At 36.2% G+C, this 17787-nt stretch overlaps 1 protein-coding gene across 2 annotated transcripts in view; it reads right to left on the bottom strand.

Moving 5' to 3' along the window:
• LOC106881802 (neurensin-1) overlaps window positions 1-17787 on the bottom strand; it is a 44955-nt gene that overhangs the window by 10033 nt on the left and 17135 nt on the right. For both annotated transcript variants that reach the window (XM_089350830.1, XM_014932315.3), the window contains one exon: window positions 4270-4526. In XM_089350830.1, the coding sequence (XP_089206956.1) occupies window positions 4270-4512 (243 nt within the window). In that variant the 5' untranslated portion in view covers window positions 4513-4526. The remainder of the gene's footprint in view (window positions 1-4269; window positions 4527-17787) is intronic.

The raw sequence follows: 17787 nt of genomic DNA, 5'->3' as shown, positions 1-17787 counted from the left end.
CAATATTATTGAACATTTATGGTGCGTTTTAGAAAAACGAGTAATGAGTTGATATCCTCCACCATCATCACTACAAGAACTGGAGACTGTTTTAGCTGAAGAATGGACAAAAATTCCTTTGGAAACAATTCCAGCTTTGTATGAGTCCATACCTCATAGAATTCAAGCTGTAATTACTTGCCAAAGTCGGTCCTACCCCATATTAAGATAAATTTGTTTGAAATTTTAAGGTGTTTCCATTATTTTGTCCAATCCCTGTATCTAATTATTTTCAGGATCCAACAGAATTGAGTTATTTTAATAACAAAGACACTAAGGTAGAATCGAGGATAGCATATCTATGTCTCAACAGTGTATGTGGACACCTATATACTTACTAAAGCATGTACGGATTTCTCCTTCCAGTTATGCATACATCCACAAGTATAAACCAAATACACACAATGTATAGGTAAAATCATACAAGAGTATACTCCGTCATGCAATTCACAGTTCACTGTAGGCTCAAGATCCAATTCAGGGAAAGTTCCGAGTGTGCTGTAGTATAAATTATAATAGTGAACCTCAGCCCATTTGTGTTTTATATATATTATATTATATTGGGTCATCCCATAAATAATGTGTTTTTTTTCAATTGCATGAACTAAAAGTCGGAGGGGGATGAGATAAACTACCTGGATCAGCTTGCTATAAAAGCAGGTAGTAATTTTACCTTGTCCTTATTCTTAGTGCAGTTCGATTTTAACAGTTATTTTTTCAAAGCTATAATGGAAGTGACAAAGGAGCATATTCAGTATATTTTGCTTAATGAGTTCAATAAAGGCAACAATGCAACAGAAAGTGCAAGGAATATTAATGTAGTATATGGGGATCGGACAATAAGCATAAGGCAGTGTCAACGGTGGTTCCAGAAATTCTGAACTGGAAACTATAGCCTAGAAGACGAGCCTTGTCCTGAAAGATCTGCAGAGCTCAACAAGGACGTCCTGCAAACCCAGGCAGAACAAAATCTCATTGTAACTGTTGAGAAACTAGTAGAGAAGCTTGGATTTGGTCATTCAACCATTCATCGACACCTGCATGCCATCGGAAATGTCAGCAAATTGGGTCAATGGGTTCCTCACAAACTTTCTGAGTCTAATCACGTGCAGAGAGTGAATGTGTGCTCTTCTTTGTTGCCACGTCTCACACACAAACCTTTTTTGGACCGAATAGTGGCTGGTGACGAGAAATGGGTTCTCTATAAAAATGTCATGCACTGAAGACAGTGGGTAGGGAAAGGAGAAACACTGGCACCCCAGGCTAAAGAAGGTCTTCACCCACGTAAGTTGTTGTTATCTGTTTGGTGGGATATGAAAGGTTTAGTCCACTTTGAACTTTTAAACCCAAACCAAATAACAAAAGAAATCTACTGTGAGCAGTTTGAGCAGCTTAAGTTAGCACTAGAAGAAAAACGACCATCTTTGGTTTGAAGACGAAAAGTGTTCTTCCATTAGGATAATGCTTGGCTACATACAGCAACTATGATGTACCAAAGGCTGGAGCAGTTTGAATGGGAAACGATGCCTCACCCACCATATTCGCTAGACATTGCCCCATCTGATTATCATTTATTCCACAGTCTTCAAAATCATTTGGACAGAAACAATATGAAATCTGTAGAACAGTACTGGAGGAGTATTTTTCATCACGGACAAGTGAATTTTGGAAGAGGGGCCTAGCAAGTCTACTAGATAGATCGAAGAGCATTGTAGAAAATGAAGGAGAGTGTATTTTAGATTAAAAATGAATTTTGTTTATCTTAATTCTGAAAAATAAAAGTATAAAAAAAACGCATTATTTATGGGATGACCCAATATATATATACATACAAGGGATGCTGAAAAGTTCCTGGCTTTAAGGGTATCTTGAAAGGTCTTGCTGGACGCCCAGTCTTCTGAATTCTTTTATAGAGTTTCAAAAAACTGAAGGGCCACTGCAAAATGTGTGCAAATCTGAGAGGGGAATATGTAGAAAAAAAATCATAATTAACTGATACTCCTGTATTTTCTTTTACCTGAAGACCAAAACTTTTCAGCACTCCATCATACATATAATAACACGGTTGCAGGCTTGGCTGTATAATAAAAAGCTATCTTCCCAACCACATTGTTCCAGGTTCGGTCCCATTGCATGGGACTTTTTGGGAAAGTGTCTTTTTGTAAGTGGATTTGGTAGATGGAAATTGAAAGAAGTCTGTCACGTGTGTGTGAGTGTGTGTGTGTGTGTGTGTGTGTGTGTGTGTGTGTGTGTGTGTGTGTGTGTGCGTGCGTACGTGCGTGCGTGCATGTGTGTGTGTGTCTTTGTGCCTGTGTTTGTCCCCCACCACCGCTTGACAATCAGTACTGGTGTGTTTACGTCTCCATAGCTTAGCGGTTCTACAAAAGAGACTGATAGAATAATTACCAGGCTTTAAAGAAGTAAGTACTGGGGTTGATTCATTTGACTAAAAAGATCCTCTAACGCAGTGTCCGAGCATGGCCGCTACCTAATGACTGAAGCAAGTAAAAGATAAAAGATGTATATATATAAAAAAAACACTGGCACACACATATATACATGTAGATAAAATTAAAAAAGGGATGACTTTTATATGATTGATTTTCATTAGATGGATATGTGTAGATACACTCAAAATAAAATTCAATAGAAAAAAATGAAATTGAAATTGATTAAAAGAAATTTCAGATTTCGCTGTTGAATTTTCAATGCAATTGTGACTTTTAATTTTGGTTCCCCCACATCCCAGACCACTCCACCTCCTTTTTCAGTTTAGAAAATGATCTCAGTTTTATCAATTTGAAATTTCATCTTGAAAAAAAAACAAGTGTGTGTGTGCATGCATATGTGAGTGCATTTGTGTATGTGTGTAATTGTATATGTATCTATGTATGTATGTTATGTACGTATGTGTGTTTACATGTATGTTTAACTTCAAATAAAAAAAAATCTTGTTGCTGAAAATACAATTCTAAAATAGGTATGAAGATGCTAATGGAATATATTGATTGATTAATCAGAACAGCTTCAAGAGTCAATGTGGCTGATAGAATCGTTATTAGTTTTATGGCTCTGCCCTGTCATTATTATCTACCATATGTAGAAACAAAATGTCTGAGTAAATATGGTATTGGACAATCAACGACAATGGTCTTGAGTTAAAGAAAAATCTATTGCAGGAATTTTCATTAAGTATTTGGACAGCTACACATAATTAAACCTACTGAGCTGGCAGGAATAGACACCAGTTTGCTATATGAGGAAGACAAACAGACAGGTGAAAAATTTCCCTCTTATCTAACTAAAGCTATGAAACCAAGGTTAATTAAGAACCTCAAGGCTTTTATACTTATCTGCCATAGAAGCCTTTGACATTGATACCTGTAAATGAGCATCACTGTCATAGAAGCAGTGTAGTTTATGTCCAGACTTCTATATTTAGTCAAGAGGGAAATATTTTCTTGCTTGGAAACAGGTGAGGGTTGGTGGCAGGAAGGGCATCATTGCCATAACATCTCAACGAATTCTGTCTGTGTAAACAAAGTGGACATTAAAATGTTGATGACAAAGACAATAATGATGACAGCAATGACAATGAATGTAAGTGATATTATATATATATATATATATATATATATATGTAAGTTTAATATTAGGATAATATAAGGATATATTAGGATCATATAAGGTTGATATAAGAATAACATAAGGATATATATATATAAGGCTTCTTAACGGATGAAATAACGATAATATAAGAATAATATAAGGATATTATGACACTGATCTATGAACTAGTGTATATTCTTTTTGACTCTAGGCACAAGGCCTGAAATTTTGGGGGGAGGGAGCCAGTCGATTAGATTGACTCCAGTATGTAACTGGTACTTAATTTATTGACCCCGAAAGGATGAAAGGCAAAGTCGACCTTGGCGGAATTTGATAAACTAGTGTATATTGAGCTATTTGTTTTCTGTTTGTAATAAGATATAGCAATCACAGGGTGATCAACATTATTAGGTGTTATTTCAGAGACTGGACAAATTAGAATTATGGTATCTATAGATTTTCTAGGGATTTAAAGAAGCTAGAAAATGGAAACTGAATCTGGGTTACAAATTCGTTTCTCTCTCTTGCATATTACCAACACTATAGTGCTCACCATCAGAGATAGGACAGGCTAACAGAGAAGAAATATAAAATGAGAGATGGTCTCTAAAGCAAACAAACCTCTTCATAGATCGATGGGTCTTTGAATGATGGTGATTCATAAAAATAATGCAGATATGACTTCACTCCGATATAGTCCCGACTGAGATCATTGCTATCCTGTTTACCAACTGTCTTGAACAGTAGGCGTTTGGTTGATGCCAGTGAGCTGTTTCGGTGTCCTTCTTCAGCTTCACTATTCAAAGCTTCAAGATCTTCTTCGAAGCTGCCAGCTGTCGCTTCTGTTGAAGTGATGTTCTCCATTTTGGTTCATAAACCTGCAAGAAAGACAAGTCAAAAAGATAGAAAATCAATATATGTATTTGTAAATGTCTGTGCATGTGTGTGTGTTTGTGCATGTGGATGTGTGTCTAAATGTATGAAGAATTAGGTAAATCAAAAACAATATATTAAACAAAAAATAAAATTCCAAATCAATATGTGTAGGTGTTTATGGAGCAGGCTTGCTTACTATGTATACATATCTATGTATATCTAATACGTGTGCATGTGAGTGTATGTTTGTGTGTATACACTTACATATGTATACACATATATACATGCATATAGCATTATAAAAGACTGTATTAATTTAAGTATAACAGCTTTTTAAAGTGTTATAAGCTCATCTCTAAAAAATGTGATCTTATGAGTGTGATGTTTCACTAACTGAAAGTCTAATTCACACATGCTAAATTCATTAAATTTGTAAACTATTGATTTTTTATACCTATATCGTGTGTGTATGTGTGCATGTTTTGATTACAAATCTAAGAAGCCAAAGAAACTAAAAAAAAAAATTGACAAATACATCATGCTGCTGTCATTGCTAATATGTGAAAAACCTACCTAATACATCGCCATATTGTCATTTGTAATAAACGCAAGAAAATATTCACAAAACAGCACCATATCATTATAGCTAACAATAGAGAAAAAAACCTACACAATACTGTATGATAATGTCTTAGCTGACATCAGAAAAATTTTTTAAATACAACCTCACACTATCATGGCTAACACCAGGAAAACCACTAAAATATAGCACTGAAAAAGTTAAAAAAACAGCACTAGTCATGTCAAACCTATAGTAGAAAAATCTTTTAAAAGGCTGCGTGGTTAAGAAGCTCACTTTGCAATTATGCAGTTTCAGGTTCAATCCCACTGTGCAGTGCCTTTGGCAGTGTCTTCTACTTTATTCCTGGGTCAGTCAATACCTGTAAGTGAATTATTGAATTTGGTAGACTGAAACTACATGAAAGACTATTGTGTGTATATATATATATATATAGATATAATTTAATTAAAAATGGGGAAGGCCAGTTTATTGGATTACCTTAGGTTTAAGAGGTCATAGGTCAACAGGTTTTTGGGATCTGACAATATGCTATAAAGCTAAACCTTTTATGAACGGTAGACCTAAGGTAATCCCATAAACTAGCCTTCCCATTCTTAATTAATAATATGTACTGCTGTTTCTTCTTTTGAACTTATGCTTTTACAAACGATATATATATATATATATATATATATATATATATATATATATATCATCATCATCATCATCGTTTAACGTCCGCTTTCCATGCTGGCATGGGTTGGACGATTTGACTGAGGACTGGTGAAACCGGATGGCAACACCAGGCTCCAATCTAATTTGGCAGAGTTTCTACAGCTGGATGCTTTTCCTAACGCCAACCACTCCGAGAGTGTAGTGGGTGCTTTTACGTGTCACCTGCACGAGGGCCAGTCAGGCGGTACTGGCAACGACCACGCTCAAAATGGTGTCTTTTATGTGCCACCCGCACAAGAGCCAGTCCAGCGGCACTGGCAACGATCTCGCTCGAAAATCCTATGAAGGCCAGTCAGGCAGTACTGGCAACGACCACGCTCAAAATGGTGTCTTTTATGTGCCACCCGCACAAGAGCCAGTCCAGGGGCACTGGCAACGATCTTACTTGGCTTGCCGGGTCTTCTCAAGCACAGCACATTTCCAAAGGTCTCGGTCAGTAGTCATCGCCTCGGTGAGGCCCAATGTACGAAGGTCTTGCCTCACCACCTCAGCCCAGGTCTTCCTGGGCCTACCTCTTCCACGGGTTCCCTCAACTGTTAGGGTATGGCACTTTTTCACGCAGCTATCCTCATCCATTCTCACCACATGTCCATACCAGCGCAATCGTCTCTCTTGCACACCACAACTGATGCTTCTTATGTTCAGCTTTTCTCTCAAGATACTTACACTCTGACGGGTATGCACACTGACATTACACATCCAGCGGAGCATACTGGCTTCATTCCTTGCGAGCTTACGCATGTCCTCAGCAGTCACAGCCCATGTTTCACTGCCATGTAGCATGGCTGTTCGTACACATGCATCATACAGTCTGCCTTTTACTCTGAGTGAGAGTCCTTTTGTCGCCAGCAGGGGTAAGAGCTCTCTAAACTTTGCCCAGGCTATTCTTATTCTAGCAGCTACACTTTCAGCGCACCCACCCCCACGTGCATATGTGTGTGGTGTATGTATGTGTGCGTGCACGTGTGTGTGTGTGTTTGTCCCCACCACTATTTAACAACTGGTGTGGGTTTGCTTATGTCCTTGTAACTTAGCAGTTCAGCAAGAGTTACTGATAGAATAAGTACCAGGGTCACTTTGTTTGATTAAACCCTATAAGGTGATGCCCCAGCATGGCCACAGTTCAATGACTAAAGCAAGTAAAAAATAAAATACAATAGAATGCAGTTATAGCTAACATGAAAAAAAATCTTTAAAATTCTGCTCGTGGTTGTGTGGTAAGAAGCTTGCTCCCAACAACATGGTTCCAGGTTCAGTCCCACTGCATGGCACTTTGGGCAAATGACTATTACCATAGCCTTGTGGATGGATTTAGTAAATGGAGACTGAAAAAAGCCCATCATGTGTGTGTGTGTGTGTGTGTCTGTGTGTGTTTTTTTTTGTGTCTGTGTTTGTCCCAACTACTGCTTGACAACTGGTGTTGGTTTGTTTACATCCCCATCACTTAATGGTTCAGTAAAAGAAGTCAATAGAATAAGTACTACGCTTAAAAAAAAAGTATTGTAGTTGATTTGTTCAACTAAAAACTCTTCAGGGTGATGCCCCAGCATGGCTGCTGTCTAATGACTGAAACAAGTAAATATATAGAAAAAAATAAGATAAAGATATATTGTCAATACTTGTACTAGAAATATCTTTAAAATTCTGCATCAAACTCGTGTAGATATGTTACTTTCACTGTTGCTATATGTGTTATTTCAACCAATCAGAAAATTTGGCTTAGAGAGTAGTAGTCTGCTAATCCGTTTTGGAGTTATATTAAGCAGGTTAAAAATCTTATTGTTTTCTTGAGCTATTTGCTCAGCATCAGACAAGTTTCTCTTCCCACACCAATAGCTATATTAAAGGTATCTTATTCTCTCTCTCTTCTCTCACCCCTTCTCTCACTCTCTCTTGTTAACATTAAGAAAACTTTTGAATTCCACACTATGCCATCGTAGGTAACATGAGGAAAATATTTAAAATGCAGCGCTATATTTAACACTAATAAAACCAATAGAGTATAGGGTATTATACTGCCATGACTGACACTAGAAATCCCTTAACAATAGAAAAACCTACAAAGTTCTGCATCATTTTGTCATAGCTAACATGAGAAAAATATTCACATTGCAGAAATGTGTTTATTGTATGTCAGAACCTGTTCACTGTATAATTTACAATCATAAATGACTGGATCAATAAGGTATTGAGCTATAGGTGATAGGATTGATGGCTTGTATTTTCAACAGTGTTACTTTAATGGTGATAACACTTAACTCTTGCTGACTCTGTTTACCTTGCTGTAAAGAGTGGGAACATTGAATTATTAAGCAGTGTTCCATTAGCTTGCTGTTGCAGTGAAAAGCTGTTGTAGTATTCATCCTTAGTTCACAGTCTCCACCTGTCTCTGTCAGATCAGGTTTTATTCTCTGCTTCTCATTCAAACTTGTCCATGGATTCAGACCCCAATTCTAATTCTGGGGGCATATGATGGAGGTGCATACGTGAAGGCACATGGCTCAGTGGTTAGGGTGTTGGACTCACAATCGTAAGATTGTGGTTTTGATCCCTGGATCGGGTGATCCATTGTGTTCTTGAGCAAAACACTTCATTTTATGGTGCTTCAGTCCACTCAGCTGTAGAACTGAGTTTAGCCTGAAGAGGGATGGGCTCTGCCAGGTTTTCTCACCCTAGATACACTGCATGGCTTCAGCAACCCAACAACCCCTAAGGGGTTAAAGAACTTGTCAACTGTCAATTGTCAATGACAGTTGATGAGCAACATGTTAAGTTCATGGTTACTTATCACAAAGACAGTAGCTTAATCGACTATAAGACCTTAACATCAGTATTAATGATGATGATCTTATAAGCTACAGTACAGAAGATGAGCTGAGGCAAAACAACAATAAAAACAAATGCAAAACTAAAAGAGCTAACAGTAAAGTTAGTAAAGCTGACGAAAGTATTTATGGTTTTTAACAAAAACCCTAAGTGAGAAATTGTCATTAATTTTAGACTTTTTTCATTGTAGTAAACCGAATTTTGGCCTAATTGAAAATTACTCCATCCAAAACTAATTCTTGACCATTCCTATCTTTTTAGGAATGCCTAGGACTACATGGTCAAATGTGTTCTTTGTTTAAAATGGCTCTCTCATTAACTCATAAGTGTTTGCAACTAATTTATTTTCTTTTAGTGTGTAAGCATTGTAGATTTTTAAGTAGACATTCAAACATACTAATATTTTAAGATAAACAAACTGTCATTAATATTTGCATATATAGAACCACATCAAGCCATTTTATTCTTAAAAATTGTCTGTTGACACTTAAATTGATTTATAAGCAGTTCTGCTTTAAATTTGTTGGTCTTTTAACTGATTTCAACTACTTGTGAAACAAAAACTACAAAAAATATCTATTGATGATTTGCCAAACAAGCTAATTTGAACACAAAACTTTATACATCTTTACCATTGTATAATGGTGATTTGGCTTTCTGCTGCTGTAGAGATTTTTCATTGCCTTATTTCTTGACATTTTCTCATGCTACATCGAGTAAACCACACCCTCTCCTGCATTACAGGAATTACAATTCCTTGAGAGTTGACAAATCTGAATAGGTAGTGGCTTTAGGTAGAACAAGGTAACAGTAGTAGGATGCTGTTTTGGTATAATCTCAATATGATACTTTGTTAAATTGTAATCAGTTTATGGATGCAGGCAAAGAAGCCCGCTTTGCAGGGTCCCACAGTGCAGCACCTTTAGTAATTGTCTTCAACTATAGCCCTAGGCTGACCAATGCCTTGTGAATGAATTTGGTAGGTGGAAATTGTGTGGAAGACTGTCATTTATGTATGCATGTGTTGTGTGTGTGTGTGCATGCCTTTGTATTTGTGTTTGCCTCTACCACCACTTGACAACTGGTGTTTGTTTATGTCCCTGTAACTTAGTGAAATTGGGCAAAACAGATCAATGAAATAAGTACCACACTTAAAAATAAGTACTGGGGTTGATTTTTTTTTTTTTTTACTAAACCCATTAAGGCAGTGCTCCAGCATGACTGCAGTCCAATGATTAACAGAAGTAAAAGATAAAGGACAGGGTAAACATCCAGTTATGTGGATCAACCCCTGCTGATTGCAAAAGTAGACAATTTACTGGGTTGTGATGAATTATGGTGAAAGCATATGGCTTTGTGATTAGGATACTCGGCTCAAGATCATAAGGTCATGTGTTCAATTCCCAGCTACGTGTTGTGTCCTTCAGCAAGACACTTTATTTCATGTTGCTCCAGTCCACTCAGCTGGCAAAAATGAGTAGTACCTGTATTTCAAAGGGCCAGCTGAATCTCCCTGAGAACTACACTAAGGGTACACATGTCTGTGGAGTGCTCAGCCACATGCATGTTAATTTCTTAGTTAATTTCATGAGTAGGCTGTTCCTTTGATTGGATCAAGTGGAACCCTCATTGTTGTAGCAGTGACATTGAGAGAGGGCACTGATATTTGTGCTCTATGCAAATGTTAATGAAAGACATCCATAGACTGCTAGGGATTACATGATTTTCTTGCCACATAAACACTTGTAGATTTCTGGGACATTCAGAAAAAAACAGAATAATGATGTGGGCATTTACTCCATCAATATTTCATTTGATTAAGGCAATGAGCTGGCAAAATTGTTAATGTGACAGGCAAAATGCTTAGCAGCATTTTGTCTGTCTCTTTGTTCTGAGCTCAAATTCTGCCGATGTCAACTTTGACTTTCATCCTTTCAGGATCAATAAAATAAGTACCACTTGAACACTGGGGTTGATGTAATCAACTTAGTCTCTTTTCTGAAGTTGATGACTTTGTGCCAAAATTTGTAACCAATGTTTCAATTACTCAGAAGCCATTGGATTGTGGTACAGATAATATAAGACCAGATGCTATGATATAAAGTCCTTGATATAAAGTACAATGGAATGTGAATGTAATGATTATTCTGCCCTTAACTGTACTGTTCTTCCAACCACTTTATCTACAGAAAATAATAAAGATATCCAAATATTTAATACTAACACCTAATTATAGCTTTCACCTAATTGATTTTGAATGCACTGCTGTTTGAGGCTCTTTAACAGAATAGCTTTTATCTGATTTAAGTTTAAAATTTATTGAGACATTTGGGAAAAGCTCTATGAAAGAATTTCATTCACCATTGGGCAAGACAATGTAGTCAGCACCTTTTGTCTTTGACAATTTTCCTTCAAGCAGAATAGTCTTGACTCTCTGAACATTGTTTCCTTTCATGATAAATATTGATTTCAAATTTTGACATAAGGCCAGCATTTCAGAGGAGGGGGTAAGTGAATCTGGGGTTAATACCCCAGAGCTCAACTGGTACTACAAACTTATGTGTGTACATCTTGTCTATATGCCGAAGTATTGTTTGTATGTTTGTGTGACTTGATATTTATTTGTCTTGCTTGTTTGTGCCATGCATTCATTTTTAGATGTATTGATTCCATATAATGTGTCCTGTGAATGTGTTTATATATTATGCCTGTTTTCATGCTTTGTTTGTGTTTCTTTGTGTGTGGGTTCACTATATGATGTGCATATGTATATTTGTGGGTTTGATTCATACGTGTCATATCTAAATATCTATAAGTCATGTCTTTGAATGTGTGTATGCATTTTTAATACACGTGTGTCTTATCTATATATCTTAATCTTATACCTTTTATGTATGTGTGTGCTTGTCTGTTTTCATATGTATGTCTGTACTTTTGTATGTGCACACACATAACACTCTAATATCTTTCTTTCATGAATGATAGGAAGTTATTTTTCCATGTTGATAAAATAAGAAAGGATATTCTTCTCTTTTGAAGTTTGAAGGCATGGAAATGTAACAGAAGTGATTTTAGACAAAAGACTATGTATCTAAGGGTACATTTATAGATACGTTTTAGCAATTCAACTGATTATTTTTGCTAATTTCACACTACACTCAAACAAATACAGATGCTGAATTTTACTAGTATTTATGCATGTACGTACATACATACATACATACATACACACACACACATACATACATACATACATACATACATACATACATACATACATACATACATGGATTGAAGACATGGCTATATTCTGGTTGTAGTTCTTTTATGAAGGGTTTTTTTTCTTTAAATATTTTCCATTTGAGTCTCTCATTGTTCATTTGGAATAATAAAGCTCCCAAATTCATCATTACACTTTTAGACTTTCACAGTCTTATCTTTAGTAAAAGAAATTAAATGAGAGGTTGGTCAAGATTACCCTTCTCGTTTATCCTAGAGAAGACATATCACTATGTTGGTCATAAATCTATCAGACATAGCAATGGGAGATAATTTGCAACAGTTGGTAGATGACATGTGGCAGCTTCTGTCATTTTTTTTAAATGGTTGAACCTATAACTAGATACAGTATGCATGAAAGAGAATTTGTAAAATTCTGTCTTCTTCTCACCATTTAAAGAGACTACAAGACACTAATTGCCAGTCATCATGCTCTGATGTCCAAACCTGATTGTCATTCACTGTAAGTATATCTCACAGAAATATTGAATGGCTTGACAATGCATCAGCATATGTAGACTCACAAACTCACACCACAGCACAACATACTTATGCTTCCATTAATTTGGATCAGATAGCAGCTACAATAGATTGATGAAGTACTCTTCTAAACATGGAAGGTGCCATCCTTTTAGACATTCTAGCAAGTACAATTTCAAGTTTCAACAAGATATACTTAGTGTAATGCCTCCATTAGTCACAAATGCCCTTTTATGTCTGAAAGGCACTGTAGTAATATTTATAATGAATTCCAGTGTTTGCCACACACAAGTGCCAATTCAATACCGAAGTTGATATTTAGGCATTTCACTTTGACCCTTATCAACAAAAATGTTCAAGAGCACACCAGGAACTGATTCACATGTCAGAAAGAAAAGATGCATCACCATGTCAAGGCACCACTGGTACCTTTTCCCCATGGACATATATGTCCAATCTTGTGGGACCATGTGTTCCTCTCCATAGACACAGTTATTTGCTTAGCTCTATTGATAGGTACACCATGGGGAGCAATGTCATTCCACTAACCAATATCACAACCTGAGATTGTCATCAAAGCATTCACACAACAGTGGATTTCCAGGTCTACTACTCTATCAACCATCACAATTGATGGGAGCCAGCAGTTTGAGTCCAAGTTATTCACAAAATTTGACACAATTACCTGTTTGCAATCAAAATTGAACTACCACTTACCATTCAACAGCCAACAGTACAGAATATTTCCCTTACTAACTTGACTCAAGTCAGCACTGAAAGTTCAGGCAATGATATGGTTACATTCCTTTTGTGCTACAAGGTATATGCTTGACAATGAAAGACAAAGGTGAGTGTACTACTGCTGAATTCCTGCATGGAAATATCAACAAATTACAAAACAAAGAATAACACCTTGTCGGACCACCACAATGTGAGACCCATTAAACTATACTCACAGACTGCATGAATACCTGACCTGTACTCTACCAATTATTACTTGGCCACAGCAGACCAAAGTAGGGGTCCCTGCAAGACCTCTCCAAATGTTTACATGATTTGTTTGCTGTAATGCAATCAAGAAACCACTTCAGACTGCAAGATTGTTCTGTTGCATTGAAGTGATGCACAAGATTCCCAAGTATTTAAACCCTAATATGTATGGCAAATGGGAGATAGCAATCTAACCACAGAATCTCAATCAGTAACAACTATAGCTTTACCATCAACCTTCCTTACACCAGTAACTCAACCTACTGTCAATGCATCTGTTACCAGTTCCAACAATCTTTTTACCCAGTAAACAAGGAAGACTAAGACAAGGCAACACATCAAATAGCCAACCCATTTTGTAAAATATTTCATTTCTCATTAGCAAGTTTTGCATCATTTTTCATTTTTGCTATCGTTTATCAATTGCTACTTACCCAGTCATCAAGGAAGTGGATTAATATAGTGACTACAGTCATAATGGTTTCATAGTTTTGTTACATGTTATTTTAGCCTATGAGAAATATTAATTTATGAAAGGCTAGTAGTCTGAGAGCCTTTTTTTGCTACAATTTAAAAAATCAACCAGCTTTGGGGCTCGAGTCACTCAAAACCAGGTATGTCAATCAGCTGACCTTCCAACATGTTTTTATACAAACATCAGAAACCAACAATGAACCAACAAAATGGAATCATCTTTCTTTCAGCTATCCAAATCATGGTACATATTGACATGAATGAAGAATTTCTTTCTACCAGTTTAAAAACATGTTATCTACATCTATTTTTACAGCTATCAGTTATCTGTTTGATAATTGTTTTACAAACATGAACAATCTCTATGTACATTTTTGTAACATTTTCTACAACACATTTCAACGGACATTGTAAAACAAGATATACATGTACATTTCCATCACACATTATTCAATTAACTTTCTAAAAACTAAAAATATGTATGTTTATTTCTAAACTTACTTATATTTGATCTTGTAAATTGTATACCTGAATTTTGTTCTATTTTAACTTATATTTACAAATCATGTACTATGTACCAATTGAATTATTCTGTCAACAAGATCGAAAGATGTCTAATTTTGTTGATATGAAGAAAATAAAAATAAAAATGATATATGATTCATTCTTGCTTTTATTTCTCTACAATTATCTTTAATGCTTTAGAGTTGTGTGTGTGTGTGTGTGTGTGTGTGTGTTTGTGTATGTGTGTGCACACGCGTATATATGTATGTATGTATGTATGTATGTACATATGTATGTATGTATGTACATATGTATGTATGTATGTACACTAACAAATACATCCACTCCTTTTTGTCTTGTTGGATCCAAGAACCTTCCAAACCAACCAGAATGTTGTTTTTGATCATGTTTGCCTTCTTAACTGTAATTCATTTATCTATCAAGCTGCTGAGAGAATCTCTATGAGCTGGTAACTAGAAATAAAATCAATAGAAAAGTGTCACTTTTTGTTTGAATACTCCAAAATAAGAGTTAAAGTCTTTAAACAAATGATATTTTAAATCACTTATTAATTTGACAATATATGACTATATAATTTATTTAATTATATCACTAAACAAGTCCCAGCCAGAGTAAACATCCTCACAAATCTGGAGCCAGTGGGATTTTCTGAGTGATGGGAAGGTGCCTGATAGACTCACTCTCTACCCTTGGGCTAGAGACAGATGTTTTTTTTATGGGATGATACCATTAGTGTCTCATTTGCTCCATTATGTCCTTAATGTTGCAATGGAGAAGAGAGTGACTACTTCCATAACTGAATGAAGTAAGGCATCACAGTATTGTAATCATCATCATCATTTAACATCTGCCTTCCATACTGGTATGGATTGGACAGTTTAACAGGAGCCAACTAGGTAGAAGACTACACCAGACTTCAGTATCTGTTCTAGTGCTTTTCCTAACACCAACCATCCTGCAGAGTGGACTGAGTGCTTTTTATGTAGCACCAGCACAAGTGAGGTCAGTTTTGACATGGTTTTACATCTGGATGCCCTTCCAAATGCCAACCACTTCACAGTGTGGACTAGATGCTTTTTACATGGCACCAGCACCAGCAGAGTCACCAAGTAACTTGCAAGATATCAATAAATTATATTTTTCAGCTTGTAGCTTTTGAGATGTTGGTAGTGGTGTTGGTGGTGGGCATTATACAGCAGACAAGTAAGTTTTTGACTTTATTAGCATCTTGCCTTACTGATATTTGAGATTAGTCATGGGCAAACTGCTGCTTCTGGGACTTTCTGAATGGCACACCTAACAAAAGATTACTTCGAATTTTCTTCAGTAGTGCAACCTGCCTAATAATGATCCATATCTTGTAAGGTGTGCTTCTTGAAAAAGATTACCCATGCCTGTTTTTGATGATACTTGGGAGGTTGCCTGGCTGTAAAGCACCTCAGCCTCCCAATCACCTTCAGTAATGCCATGAGCTTGGAGTGTCTCAAAAATTTTAGAGAGGCACACCAATTTCCTTTAGTATGTTGTATAAGGGAATAGAGTGTGCATGCCTGTATTTTGATTATTTACTTACTGATTTCCTTTTTCACTTTGTTTCCTTTTTCCTTTGGCTTACTTTTTTAGATTTATAAACCATAAAGGGTAGTATTTATATAATGGTTCTACACATATATGAAAAAAAAAATTACTTTTTATTCAAAAGTCAAATATCTAGAATAAAATAATGGTTTAAAATTTTGGCACAAGGCCAGCAATTTTAGGGGTGAGGGTGAGTCAACTGCATTGATTTTACTGTTCAACTGGTAATTATTTTATCAACTCTGTAAGGATGAAAAGCAAAGTTATCCTTGGCAGAATTTGAACTCAGAATGTAAAGAGCCAGGAGAAATGCTGCTAAGCATTTTATCCATCTCACTAATGATTCTATCACCTTGCTGTCATAGATAAAATAATACTTTCTACTATAGGCACAAAGCCTGAAAATTTTTGGTAAGGGTCATCAACTCAAGTGCTCACCAAGTAATTAATTTATTGACCTCAAAAGGACAAAAGGCAAATCAACCTTGGCAGAATTTGAACTCAGGACATGAAGCATTTTGTCTAGGTTCTCATCACCTAGCCTTAGATGTAAGGGTGGGCTGAAAAAGTTCACAGGCTGACTATGAAAGAGTGATACTAAAACTGTGAAATCTTGCATGCATTAATTTCAACTTTTCTTATTAATACCTGAATTGTTTCTTTTCATGTAAACTGACATCTGACTCTTCAAAAAAGACATCAAAAACTAACTAGTAGGTACTTCTCTTGAAAATGAACAAAATTTGGTATCATACAATGAACTTTCCCCTTATTTATTTATTTATTTACTTATTTATTTATTTATTAGTCGTTCGCCCAGAAGAAATTCAACAGCGAAAAACCATTTTGATGTTTGATTGTACGAGAACATGTTAAAAATGAATTCACAACTCGTCTTCAGTTCTATTTCTAAACTTGGTGTTATTAAGACAAGAATTATCTCCCTTAGACTTGTTCCGCTACACCGAAACTTGTACGCTTCATAGTTGTTTTGCAGGGCGGTTGTGTGATGAGTAGTGACTAGTAATTTGAACTGTGTGACAGTTTGGATGTTTCACTTATATAAGCGACTGGAAGCTATTGAAACAAATAGGCCTTCCAGTAAAGACTGGCGACAACGAAATCTGGCATCACGATTCTATTTCGGATATTTATTTGGTTGTGAAACATACATGTTTAAACTAATGGTTTCTGATTTAAGCACAAGGCCAGTAATTTTTTTTTTTTAATAGGAGGGGGTTAGTCGATGACAGTCGATATAAAGGTGAAAGTAAACTTCACTGAAAAATGCCATGATTTCGTAATCACAGGCCTTAATTATAGAGTATCTTCAAGTGATAGCATAAGCCTTTCTGAAATAGCAGCTGAAGTACATCGATGCAGCGTTGAATACCAGCAGGGGCGCATTTGATGTGTGTGTGTGTGTGTGTGTGCGGGGGGGGGCGTTGGTAGTGGTGGTGGTGTTACAGAGAGCGCAAAGTTGTGGAACCATTCTTTAAATTTTGATAATCCAACGATGAGAGGACCCATACACAGACTATCGAGGAGCGACAGCTACTTGTCAAGAAGGAACTTGGGAGACAATGGAACGAGTGATGCTTTATTAACATCATATCTGTATTAGCGTATGTGACGACATAGGTTCAAAGATCACGAAAAAATTATGTGTACATTCTTATGCATTGTTTTCACGTTAAATAATTATAATTCGGTTCTGATGTTCTTCCCAGTTTCTAGCATAACTCTGCATAACGGTATAACTTTTGGTAATTTTTCAGATTAACACCCGCACGATTTTCACTAGGGTGTTAGGG

The sequence above is a fragment of the Octopus bimaculoides genome, chromosome 4, assembly GCF_046866305.1.
Source record: "Octopus bimaculoides isolate indiv1 chromosome 4, ASM4686630v1, whole genome shotgun sequence".
In the NCBI taxonomy this organism is placed as follows: Eukaryota; Metazoa; Mollusca; class Cephalopoda; order Octopoda; family Octopodidae; genus Octopus; species Octopus bimaculoides.
Note: the sequence above shows the minus strand (reverse complement) of the source record. Positions and strands in the feature narration are given on the sequence as shown.